Here is a 14,124-nt window from a genome sequence, read left to right as displayed (position 1 = left end):
GTTCTATATAATAATTCCTTTGGGGGGGGGATAGTTTTCCTTTAAAAAACTACTTATCTAGTTCAACCCCCATATCTTATAAACACTGAAATGGAATTACAGAGAGATTGCATGTTCTGCCTAATTCTGACAAAGTTCAGAAGTCCATCTCCTATGTCCACTGTTCTTCCTATTACTCTATGTGATTGATGAGACCACCTCATTATTAACTGAAAATCTCCATGAAGTGTTAAGCATATGATATGACTGCAATAAGTAGTTAAACTTGTAGTTTGTAGTTTGTAGACATGTATTTTTAAGCAAGTATCTTTAACATTCTTGTATATTCCCATACTTACAAGCACAATAGACACTCAATACCATTAGATGATACAATGAATAAATAAGAAAAATATCACATATGTTCTAATGCCATATTTTTTGTCTCATCATGATGACAAAGCTTAATTATCTCTTCAAAGACCCCAAATGGGGTCACTGTTGCATCCAGTCATCTCTATCAATTTAGAGTAAAAGGAGTATTTTGAAAGGTAAAAACGACTGTCATCAGTTAATATATAGTTGAAAATATTGATTTAAAATCTCATATGCTTTCCTTCAGTAGAGTAATAAAAGAAATACATCAAATGACTCACCTGACACATGATATCTAGAAGTATACTAACACATTCTTACAGAAAGTAGAACAATTCAGAAACTTCTGTTGGTCATGCTATGTCAGTTTCTATGGCACAGGCTGACTTCTACTTATTATTCAATACCCACAAGTCACAATCTTGTGACACAATTTATCTCAATCTAACTTCTGAAAAAAAATCAAGAAAATAATACCTTGTCTGCCCTTAAATATTCTCTAGCTCAGTGATTTATTAAAAAGTATGATGGGAAGAATACAAAACTTAGTAACGAAGCATTAGCATTAATCTTTCAGATGACTGAAATAACTGTTGGTTGTTTAGCTATTACTCATCTAATGATATCTCCAGAAGTAATAACAATTGTCTATTTAAACTGCAGAGTAAATTCTTACCAAAAAAAAAAAAAAAAAAACAAAACAAAGAACTACAAACTGAAAATAAAATTTTAGAGCCTGTCAGGTGTTTTTCAGGTGAGAACTACTACTTAAAATAATATATAAATGAACAGAACTAATTAAACTATTACAAAGAAAAAGAAATGAATTAAGGTAAGTGAATACCTTTTTGTTTTGGGTAGGAGAGTTTTCAAGAGTAATTATGTTTCACATGCAATAAAGTATTTAAATTTTATATCATATTTCCATGTATTTTAGGAATTCCTTTTTATGTGTTATTATATATAACAGTGATACATATAATGCCTTAGAAGATGTAAATCATGCTATTACTGAGTGTCTATAATTATCAAAACTATTTTTCAAACATATTCTAACTTTCAGGAATCAAAACTTACCTGACATATCACATCACATTTACTCATAAATGCTGCAATAATGTTATTCTCATTTAAGATTATTTCTAACAATTATCTGTATATATAAGCACATGTATTTCATTTACATACATTTTTGTATTTGAAAGCATATCATATATAGTGAAAAATGTGTCAAACCATATTTTATAAATTTGGGAGATAATGCCTTACATTTTGACACTCCCCCAAAGAGCTGGAATTCAAGAATACTGAGTTTATATATTTTTGCAAGCTACCTATAATATTTTTGCCCTCATTATATGTTATACAAATATAAAGGGTTCTCATGCAAAAGTTCCATATACCCTGGTTCTTCATTAAATAGAGTAAGTATAAATAGACATATAAAATTACAAAAATGAGGATATATAAGCTTTGCAATTATCTGTCTTCATGGCTTGCATATCATTATAATCTAATGGATTTTATCACAGTAAAAATCTGCAACTAGCAAGAGCAAGCTAAAATACACACGTATACACACATGTGCGCAACCAGTAAAGATGTACAAAAACCCTGGATCATGCAAGAGACACACAAGGCCTCATTTTGGCTATTTCTTCCATATTGTACACAAGCAATATTATATTTGGCAAAATATGTCAGTAGCGCTTTCTTTAGATGTATGTCTTTTGTGCTTTTTGTTGTTGTTGGCCTGCTATTTGTTAACATAACAAAAGCATGCTATTTGTTACTGTACTGTAAGTTACCCCTGGAAGCACATACATTAACCAGTACATACGGAAACCAGTTCTAGAAGAGCTGTGCCAGGAAAAACAAAACGACAGAGAGAGGGACACAGGGGCTAGGGAGGAAGAAAGGGAGACAGATTCATCTCCCATGAGATTCAGTGGTAAAATTTCTTTAAATACATTTTGGCCTTCATTTTTCTTTTGAAAACTTTGCTGTGGGGGTGGCCTGCCCCCTTCAGAGTACTGCGCAACCTTCGCAAGAGACCATTTATCACTAGTTTCCACCTTGGAGCAGATCTTCCTACCTTTCCAGTCTTAATTCTGTGAGAAATGGCTGCAAATCGATGGTTGAGCTCTGAGATTTGGGGCTCTATTACTTTCCTGCAGTGGTCGCCGCGGTTTGCCATCAAGTTTGCTGCTTGGTCACGTGTGGAGTCCACCTTTGGGCGTATGTCATTCAGTTCAGCCTTTAAACGCTATATTCCATGAGCAAGAGACAGGGCTTGAAGTTAGTAATTCAATGGAGGTTGAAAGAGACCGAAAGAGCGAGAAAGCAAAAGAGAGTGGGGAGGAGAGAGAGAGAACTAGACAGAGGGTAGAGAGACAGAGAAGGAAAAAGAACACATGCAGAGAAAACCAAGGGAGGAAAAAGCCAACTTCCATAAAACAGGAGTAAAGTGAAAATGTGTGTGAGTTCAGGAAAATAGGTCACTGTCCTTGCTTCAGTTTGATCTAAGTTTATTTAAAGCATTTCCTTAGTCTGAAGAAGGACAAGGGATGTTTTCCTGATTTTTCTATGTTGCCAGCAACAATTGTTGTGTCATATTTAGTCATACCTTTCCTCAATTTCAAAGCTGTGGAACAACTTTAACACATGTTCAGGAAGAAAGGAAGCTGAAGAACAATTTTCTATTCCTTCCGAGGACTTATGAATTCCCTTTTGCTTTATCGTATCAATTGTCACAGAAAAAAAATGGATTTTCTAACAGATAGGGATTCTGTGTCACAGACAGAGTGATTGAGGAAAGCTGAGCCTGACGGAGGGGGTTGGAGAGGCTATGAGTGAAATAACTCAGTTCCTATTTTTCCAAAGACCCTGAAGGAATTTCTCTGTAAGGTGACATCCCTTACCTACACATCCAGGGAGAAGGAAGAACAAAAGAAGGTACAGACGATAGAGCAAGTATGTTTGGGGCACAGCCTGTAATACATTTATAGTTTTTCATTACAAATGAATTGCAATCTGTAGAAAATATTGATTTCATAAAAAAATGAACAAATCAATTGTATAGACAGAAGCTACAGTGTTTGAGGATTCTTTAAATAGTAACCCACTAATCAAATAAAATTATTAAAAATTTCAACAAAACAGAGGAAGGCATTGTTTAATTTATGAGATTTGTTCAAATGTAATTCTTCCTATATAATTGGGAAATATGTCATCAAATAAATATAATATACCATTAATATGATATATTTGCATATTATAACTCTCATTCTTTTTACAGGAACCTTTTTTTTTTTTTTTTTAAAGTAAAGGCTAAGTTGCCACTAAGAAAGACAGCTTAGGATGTCCTAATAGTTGGTTTTGACACAAAAAGAGAGAACACAAAGCCATGTCTACTTTACATGTAGTTAAGAATGAAAAGTTCAATTTTACGTAAGCTCAGTATTGTTACTAAGATTTAGACTTTGTATAGGCAAAATGTATACAGATCGGATGTCTGGTGTTTATTCAGATGGGCTATGAATGATGCAATGAAACTAATCTTTGTGTTAGGCACAGGCATATAGAACTAATACTAAAATTGGCATGATTTGCCATATAACACCAAAATAAATCCAAGAATTCTTTTCTTATCAGGTTTTTAAGTTGTGTGTAATTAGCTGACAGATCAATATGGACAGATATCCAGATCACAGAGCTCTTCTAAGTCATGAACTCTCATTCAAATTAAAGAAGTAGGGAGGGAAGGAAAGAAGGAATTAAGGGAGAAAGGAGAAAGGGAAGGAAGGAGGGAGAGGGAAAGGAAGATATTTTTCACTTTTAATAAGAAGTCCCTGGTATCTTTTAGGACAAAGATGATTAATATAACTGTTGTGTAGTGTGAACATTACTCATCATAAGAGTTTATTTGCTACCTTTAGCATGTCTTCTTTTTGCTGTGGTTTCTTTTTCTCAGATTCATCCAGAAGTGCATCAGCTTGAATGATCCACTTTGTGATATGATCCACATTCTGGTCAAAGGTTTCCATGTGTTTCTGGTATTCCTTAATTTTACAGAGACAAACCATGACATAGTATTAGGCAGACAGTATTGTTAAGTATTTGTCCTACTTTGCACAATTCTAAAATACAAAAATGTAGTAGCATTCAAATTACTTTTATGTGCAATCTCCATACAGAATATAAGTATGGAAAAATATAATGTAGATATTGAAAAAGAATAAACATTTACATGGAGTTGAGGATTTTGTGAACATAAAGACTATTATTGAAAGTTTCTATAATGTCTCTCTCATGACGGAGAAGGGTTGAAAATCTTTCATCCTCTTCTCTTACCAACAAAAGGTTTAGCCACTCTTCGGCTCGAGAAGTGACGGCTATCCAGTTACTATTCAAAAGACTCAGTTTATCTTCGACCAAGGTCTCCTTCTTGCCCAAAACCGTTTTCAAGGCCTCTCCTAGCTCTGTAATGCTCTTTAGGTGAACCTTCTGTTTCTCAGTCTCTTTCTGAATAGCCTGTAAAAAGAACAGCATTTGAGCCTCACATAATATATTGTAGCCTTAAGATTTAATGCTTTTGAAATGACTATGCATCTAGTTACCATGGTAAGATTTTTCAAGGGTTTAAACTTTCAACCATATCTTTGGGAATGATGAAAATCATATCCTATATATTGCAGTCCTCTACAGAGTATATATGGATATGTATTTACACATAAACATGATTGATGTTATACTTATTTATGATTATATACACTTAATAAGCATACATACTATCAATCTAAACATATTTATATTTACCTAATTTGTATATGTATTGGATAAACGTAGATCTTGGAAAACCCATCCACCAATAAGCAACTGATTTTAGAAAATTCAGCAATTTTTGCTCTCTTGAATTGCTATAGCAGGAATTTGTAGATTTTTAGTGCCGCAAACTTGTTTGACTTCTGGCAAAACTTAAATATCCCTTTTCATAATAATGTTTTTAAAAGCATAAAATTAGATACATTAGATTTTAAATAAAAATAATTACACTATAATAAAATATAGAAAATATATTTTTTAAATTTGTGAGGTGGCAATAAATGTTTTCTTTCCTAACGTGTAACTATAATGATCTAGCAACAGACATTTAGGATAATTTCAAAGTAGTGATGAGCACAACTGGTGTTTTGAATTATATTGAATGACTAGAATGTCATATAAAATTATCTTTCATAAATTTATCTGTGACTGGTGGCAAATTCACAGGAACTACTGATATCACTAGGGTTTGTTGCTCACACACATAACTGAAAAAAATGCTTAATTTCAGTTAGAAGTAAAGAGATACTATTAAAATCCCTTAAGAGAGCACCAACACTTTCTAAGACTTGATTTTCAAACCCCCAAACAAGCACATTCAGTATTGGAAATCATGTAGAGAGTTGATGGGAAATTGATCCTAGTACAAACGTTTACTGTCAGCTCTATCTACAGCTCTTTTTTGTGACATGTCACGGTGAACCACATGACCCTCCTGCATTTCCCTGCCTCTACTCTCGTCCCTCCCCACCCACTCCCCCATCTGTCCCCTACCCACATACAGTTGTTGACATTCCCTGGTGGGTAAGTTTGAGCCAAACAGATACTCTCTCAAGAAGTTTAACTAAGAGATACAGAGATTAGGGTAACACCTCAGCTGAGAAATCATTTAGAATGAAGCTGATGTCTTTACCCTAGCAAGTCAAAGCCACAGTAAGACAAATTCTTACTGGGAAACAGCAATGACAATAACTGGAGGGAGACCTTTTGCATAGAAGAACATGAAATATATGCAGAGAGAGTAAGAAAAGTGGTTCAAGTAAATGAGAGAAAGGTGGTCCCTAAGAGCATATATCCTTAGTTCTAGATGTTCTCCAAATGCCTTTTTTATATTTGTAATACACCAAAATAATTCTTATGGTTGCCTTTCCTCCATATTATCAGGTCCTAGTCTACTTGAAATATATATAAATCTACAAATACATACACCACACACAAATACCAAATAAGGAAGAGGATAAATGAGGCTAAAAGAGGGTATAAACTAATTTCTATACAAAAGACAATTACTGTTTCTTCAATTCTAAGATAGGTTTTTCTATTTGTATTTTTCTTTTTCAATGCAAAAATATCTGAAATTAAGGTAATTAATGCTCAATGAACTTACCAGGTACCACACAGAGGATTATTTGTAATGTAGGTGTCATCTGTTGTGCATGAGTGAGCACAGCAGTTCATAAAATGAATTCCTTCACATATTAACCCTAAATGCTACTGAGCGCCTGTTAAATGCATCACTGTTTCAGCAGGGACATAGGGGATTTTACTCAGCATTTTTTAATGAAAGTATGAGAAATGCTGTTTTGGGGGAGAAAAAGTCCTTCTGGATTTTGACTTGTGAGTGTCATGGACTAGATTTCAGTCCTTTCACTCCCTTTGTCTGTATCCTTTGTTAGTACACAATCTTTACAACTATATGTGGTGGCCATTGTTCTAGGTACTGTGAGTAAAAGGACAGAAACAAAGTCCTTACCCTTAAAAACTTAAATTTGAATATTAAAAAACATGAAAATATATGCAAATGATCATTTCCTACTTCCTGTATTCCAAACTACTGCCCTGTCACTAGAGTTCGTTTATTTGTAAAGGTAACACTTCACAAAGTTAAATCTTAATTTATATTTGGATCACTAATTATTCCTAAAAATAGCTTCAGAAAGATGACACTAAGTTTAAGCTTTGGAATAAAAAGTTATGTACACAGACATCTGTCCCTTCCCAGATCAGCCAAAGTGATGAAAGGCGATGGAAATTTCCAACTCTCAGAAGACATCAGAGAAGTTTTGAATTTAGGGAATAATGTTGCAAACAGTTAAGGGGTCCCAAACAGCTATTATGCATTAAAATCTACCCATATTCTCCAGCTACTTCTCAAGAGAAAATGTTTAATGCCCAGTGATATTTCATTCAGTTAATGAGCATAAGAAAACAAGACATGTGGACTAATGTTTGATTTCATTTCAGGGTTTTCAATGTTAACAAACTCAAGTATACTGAAGTTAGCACCATCATGAATATGAACTTGAAAAAAAGCAGTGATCATTGTAGTAGTTTACAACTGCTTATGGCCAAAAGTGACTCAGGAGAAAATTCACACTCCTTCTGTAAAAAGACCTAAAGCCGAACATTTACATGTAATATTCAAGAACAAACTAGTATTAAATCACTTGTATAAATGCTATTTTGGGTTAGGAAATATATTGTGCTTGTTTACTGAATTTTTTAAAAAATTTCCCCACAAAAGCATTTTGAATTAATGGCATGGCTTACAAACAATAAATTTTAGATTTTAAGAAATTTGCTTATCTTGCTCTGTGATGCAGACTTCAAGTTTGATGAGTCAATGAACATCAGATGCTTAACACTCACTCTACACTGTGACTTTCACTGCCAGAGATAAGGAAGGAGGCGATCTTTGTATACTCTGCTCTAATGTTATCTAAAGTGTAGCTGTAGAGAAAAGTTGGAATGCAATCATTTTGCTATCATATTAGAAAGAACATAATTTGGAGGAAAGGATAATTCATGGCTGGGATAATTCATGGCTGGAATAAGTGTGAATGGCTTCAAGGCAGAGGTAATGCTTGAAATCAGAGTTTACCATAAAGGGCTGGATGGTTTAGACTGACTAAAGACTGTATAAAATGATAAGAAACTATGAAGGTTGGAATGAAATGCCACCAAAAGGGGAATCAATTCAGTTCAGTTGCTCAGTCATGTCCGACTCTTTGCAAGGAAGAGGAAAAGGGGAATATGGGGCACTAACTAGAAACTAGAAACATATATTTTATGATGTCAAGTAACCATTTTCCCATACATTAAACGCTTCCTACAACAGAAGAACATCTATACTTGCAGATGTATTGAGAATTGAATTACTAAATTCAACTATAGCTACTGTGTTGGTCATTCTTGTTACACCCTCACCTGGTACTCTTTAAGAAAGGTAGACTTATTGGGTTGGTGAGATGGATAAATCAAATTGAAAATGTATTTCTTCTTCTTAAAATGCATTAAATCCTCAGCATACATGTTCCCTTCTGTTGCCTTATGAGGTGAGGGTTGGGGAGGGTTTTGGAAGGTCTACCATTTTGAACGGGCAAGTTCAAATTCAATGATTAAACTGAATAAATCGAAACTCAGCTCTTTAAGTTTTTTCAATCTTACAGTAATGTGACAGCTTCTAGGATCAATTTTAAAGCTGAATTAAAAGCACCATTATGAACACTCAGTTTTATTTTGACTTATGACATGGTAGAAAGAAATCTGAGTACTGAAAAATTGATGCTTTTGAACTGGGTATTGGAAAAGACTCTTGAGAGTCCCTTGGACTGCAAGGAGATCCAACCAGTCAATCCTAAATGAAGTCAGTCCTGAATATTCATTGGAAGGACTGATGTTGAAGCTGAAGCTCCAATACTTTGGCCACCTGATGCGAAGAACTGATTCATTGGAAAAGACCCTGATGCTGGGAAAGACTGAAGGTGGGAGGAGAAGGGGATGACAGAGGATGAGACGGTTGGATGGCATCACCAACTCGATGGACATGAGTTTGAGCAAGCTTTGGGAGCTGGTGATGGACAGAGAAGCCTGGCGTGCTGCAGTCCATGGGATCACAAAGAGTCAGACATGACTGAGAGACTGAAATGAACTGAACTGATGCCATGGTCATGTCTTGTTTCAGGAGTTTTAACAGCAGCTAAATGTGAACTATCCACTTGGTGTTCTTAGGTTTTATGATACAGGAAAAAAATGTCAGATAACAGTAGAACTCAATGTAGATTTAAATTGTCACAACACCATTTCCATGTCTTCCTTCCTTTACTAGGATGCTGCAAAATTCTTGTTTATTTGATCTTCTTTTATCTCTTGTGCAAGTTCTCCATATAAGAAGGGTTGACTAACCGATAAAAGGTACTTTAAAAGGTACTCTCCCCATTGAATTCTGCCTTCAGTCAGTCTGCATAAATATTATACCATTTCTGGTCATCAGATATGAGAGAGAGTTTTTACCTTTAGCTACAAAATATATTCACGGGAAGAAAGTGAACAAATTATCACATTACCACAATTCTAACATGTGCATTTGTACATATTAAAGTTTCTGAAATGAGATAAAACTTGCAATCTATATTCACATTTAAGGGAGTGGTGTTTCTTTGATCCACAACATCTATAATTAAATCAAGTGTATCACTTGATCTCATATGTCTTAAATGTGATAAAATATGATATTAGTTGTTTTTTAGGCCCCAACACTACTGTCATGGTTTGAGGATTAGAACACATTTTATTATTAGGCTAATGTTATGGAATAATATAATGATAAATTTTAAGACTATAAAACAGTAAGGAGTGGATTTTATAGTAATGTGCATTGGCTTTTTATTAATAATGTATTGTCTATTAAAAAGAATTTCATGAAGGCAGAATACGTAGAACAGAAATTATAGCTATAACTATAATGACAGTGAATAGTGACTTCAGTGGCATTTAACAGATGTTCTATTTTCTAAGTAACAGCTGCTTGATGCATTCATTGTACCAAGTTAATGATCTGCTAGTGTTATTTCACTTCACAGATAAATTACTGTGCTCTCTTTAAAAAAAAGATATGCAATTTTTCATGGGAATGATAGTGCAACAGACTTTAGAAATAAGTAATAGTTCTCATGCTTTTACAGCTAAGAGGAGTGATAAGTTGAGGCAATTATCCAGATAATCTAGGACCAGAGGCCAGATCTCTTTAAACTGTGAAAGGTGATTGTTTGAGGAAAAAAAAATACAGGACATGGTTGGCTGAACTGAACATAGATTTCCTAAGACTGCTTGTATTGCATTAGCTAATAGTTCTCAAACTGTGCTGAATATTAGAGATTTAGAGACACTGATCTCACAGACCAATTAAATCAGAATTTCTGGGGGTGGGCCCTCAACACTGATAGGCTTTTAAGGTTCTCAGATGATTTCAGTGTGCGACCAACACTGAGAACCACTGGCGAACAGAATGATACATTCTGCCATGTGACAGTCATTAAATTTTAGGAATAAAGTGCAGTCAAAGGAGAGAAGGATAACTGAGTAAAGTTATAATTGTTGTTCTTAATGTTGACTATTATAAACATTTGTCCCTGAAATACATGTGAAAATCATGACTTGTTACATCAGTGACTAGACATCAATTGTTTTGTGCTATTTAATACTCAGAGTTAAACTCAGCATTTATGTATGTGTATGTGTGTGTGATTCTCACAGGTAACTCTTGGTATCCCAAGACTGTGTTAAGAAAAACTAATGGGCAATTTATGCAAAATGGTAAATATGAACTATCTAAAATGCTGAAGGATTTAAACTATCAAAGGACCAATTATTTTTCTAGAGAATTATATTTAACCATTTTAATCTTTAGCTAACACTGTGGATATTAAAAGGCTTTAATCTGGAGGAATTATTTAACTGGCTTTGAACTTTTGACTACTGAAATTAAATGAGGAATAAAAGAAATCTCTTAGTGGTTAAAGTCAGTAAATCATGTAGATTAAACTTTGCTGAAGCTTATATTTTCCAAACATAATGATCATCAGAGATATAAACTTCTATTTAATTACATAAATATTTTTCTATGGTTAGATTTCTGTGTTCAATTGATATGCTAAACAATTGTAGCCAGTAATGGGATAGTCAGAATTGATTTACTTAAATCTGTCCTCCAGAATGCTTCCTCTGTGTCTTTATTTTAGAACATTACCTACTTATCATTTCATCAGGACACTGACTACTCAGCCAGATGGAGACATCTTTTGCAACCCTCCTTGAAGGCTAGATACAATCATGTGACTAAGATCTACCACGTGGAATTTTGGCTTATTTCTTACAGCCACCCAGCCTGCACTTAAATACATGAATGTCATTGATTCCCAATAAATAGAAATATGTTTGTTTTTGTGATAGGAGGAAAAGAAAAGTAAGGCCAATGTAACATTTAATCTGTATGCTCTGTACACTCACTACTCTAATGATTTCACAATATATATGATCCTGAACTAATAACTGTAAGTCAATATCTTATCTCTAACAAATCTATTCTGAACAGGAAGAAAAAAGAAATTCATTCTCTACTATTTATTTGAAAATAAAGTGTAGTTAATAAATCTTTACAACTGCTTGTCATCCAAATCTACATGAAGAAAATCAGTTTTCAGTTTTGGTCTCACTGTAGGACTAAGTTTTTACATAATGCAATTAAAGTTCCCAAATTTGGTTAATCAAGATATAAATCTTGCATTAAAAATAAAGCACAGATATCTTAAACATCTAGTTAATGCAGGCATGTGTTTGTTAACTTAAAAAAAAATTGAGGGAGCGGGTTGTGCTAAGATTGATTTTTTTCTAAGTGCCCAGTGGCTTGGCAAAATTTAAGGTGAAAATACACTATTAATATCAACTATTTAGTTTATATCAACATACTTTCAAGTAATCCAGTAATATGTCAACTAAAAAGAAAAATTAAGCTATTGGTGCTTTGACCTTGAATTGTAGAGAACAATGATGTCTGACTGGCTGTCAGAGAAACACTAAGAATCTACAAGCTGAGGATTAAAGGAAACCCAGGGCTGTTTGGGGAGAAGGCAATGGCACCCCACTCCAGTCTCTTGCCTGGAAAATCCCATGGACTGAGGAGCCTGGTAGGCTGTAGTCCATGGGGTCGCTAGGAGTCGGACACGACTGAGCAACTTCACTTTCACTTTTTACTTTCATGCATTGGAGAAGGAAATGGCAACCCAGTCCAGTGTTTTTTCCTGGAGAATCCCAGGGACGGGGGAGCCTGGTGGGCTGCCGTCTATGGGGTCGCACAGAGTTGGACACGACTGAAGCGACTTAGCAGCAGCAGGGCTGTTTGGTGGTGGAAATGACAGGGGCCATAAAGACCCCATGAGATTTTTTATGATTGTGACATCAATAACTTGCTCATCTTGCAAGTTTGTCCAGCCTAACTGTCTGAAGTCTCTGCATCTTTGCCTTCCTCATGGTTGTGGGGTCCATCTGAATAGTCTCTCTTAACCAAGCTAGGGAACACAGAGTAACATCTTTGAACTGACTTTCTGACTAATGATGTATATATATTTTAAGGACTTATTCAGAACCTACCTAATTCTAAATAACCATTGGAGAAAATCTTGCTGAAGGTTCCCACTGGCTTTACTGTGATTCTGAAATATACAGTTCAACTACTGATGAATTTTTGAGGAAAGGGAAAATGAAGCATGATAATATTTACAGTTCTATTACTGTTGTACATTAACAGCTCCTTAAAAAATCAAATTACACTATGCCCTCATATATGTTAAAAATAACCTTCAGTGATATAGGTTTTACCTTTCCCCAGGCAACTTCAGAATCCAAATTACTAGGCATTCCTTCAACTGCTGATCTCTTTGTCAGTTCCATATCTGTAGCTGCCAGCCATTCTGTCAAGGCATTCATTTCCTTTCGCATCTTACGGGACAATTTCAAGCATTTCTCCAACTGTTGCTTTCTTTCTGTTACCTGAAAAGAATGACCATAAAATGTAATTTGGTTTACTTTTTCTTTTCTTTTTTTTTTTTTTTTTTGGTTGATATATGGCAAAATCAATACAATATTGTAAAGTTGGTTTACTTTTTCAATTCAAGTTTAATTATGGCTACTTAATTGGAACTTTCATATTTTTGTCATTTTAAAATAACCTTCTTCTTACTTGAAAAAATATTTTAGAAACATTACATATTCTGAATATTAATAGTGAATAAACACAGTCTATGAAAGATGAGATCCTTTATCCAAAAGATAGCATCCTGTATCAGGGAGAAAGAAAAGCTACTACTATTTTCTCTAATATAAATAAAATTAATTTATGGCCACAGTTTTTAAATAAATAAAAGGATATAAGTCAAACTGAAGACATGGCATGTTTCTTTTAGAAAACCTTCAATCATCTGTCAAAGAGATGGGCAACATTTACAATCCTCTATATGGGTGTTCTTTGGAAGGACTGATGCTAAAGCTGAAACTCCAATACTTTGGCCACCTCATGCAAAGAGTTGACTCACTGGAAAAGACTCTGATGCTGGCAGGGATTGGAGGCAGGAGGAGAAGGGGATGACAGAGGATGAAATGGCTGGATGGCATCACCGACTTGATGGATGTGAGTTTGAGTGAACTCCAGGAGTTGGTGATGGACAGGGAGGCCTGGCATGCTGCGATTCATGGGGTCGCAAAGAGTCGGACATGACTGAGCGACTGAACTGAACTGAACTTATATACAAATGAGGCTCGGCCTTGCTGTTAAGTAATCAAAATGGGCAAAGAATACTATTTCTCTCAGAGGCAAAGATATTTGTAAAATATTTAGAACAGTTGATTTTATTGTCATTGCATCATTGAAGTGTCTCACTTTTGCACAAAAACAACACAATAGGTCACTTTCTCCTTAAACATTAATTTATCATTTAAAAGGAGTAAAAAAGTTAGTACCGTAACACAGTTTTACCCTCATTAATAGAGAAAATCATGACTTAATCCTGTGTTTCAGTTCTCAGTGTTTAAAACTAAGACTCTCAAAGTCAAATTCTTCCATGTTGTTACACAGAGAATGAACAAATTTGTGTTTCTCCACCACTCTTCTGA

At 34.6% G+C, this 14,124-nt stretch overlaps 1 protein-coding gene across 5 annotated transcripts in view; it reads right to left on the bottom strand.

Annotated features, from left to right (window-relative positions):
- DMD (dystrophin) overlaps nucleotides 1–14,124 on the bottom strand; it is a 2,389,494-nt gene that overhangs the window by 1,345,180 nt on the left and 1,030,190 nt on the right. For all 5 annotated transcript variants that reach the window (XM_055564496.1, XM_055564495.1, XM_055564498.1 and 2 more), the window contains 4 exons: nucleotides 12,835–13,005; nucleotides 4,708–4,887; nucleotides 4,287–4,415; nucleotides 2,450–2,620 (listed from right to left, as the gene is read on the bottom strand). In XM_055564496.1, coding sequence (XP_055420471.1) covers nucleotides 2,450–2,620; nucleotides 4,287–4,415; nucleotides 4,708–4,887; nucleotides 12,835–13,005 — 651 coding nt within the window. The remainder of the gene's footprint in view (nucleotides 1–2,449; nucleotides 2,621–4,286; nucleotides 4,416–4,707; nucleotides 4,888–12,834; nucleotides 13,006–14,124) is intronic.

Source organism: Bubalus kerabau, chromosome X (genome assembly GCF_029407905.1).
Source record: "Bubalus kerabau isolate K-KA32 ecotype Philippines breed swamp buffalo chromosome X, PCC_UOA_SB_1v2, whole genome shotgun sequence".
NCBI classification, from domain to species: Eukaryota; Metazoa; Chordata; class Mammalia; order Artiodactyla; family Bovidae; genus Bubalus; species Bubalus kerabau.
This window is presented reverse-complemented; position numbering and strand designations above follow the sequence as displayed.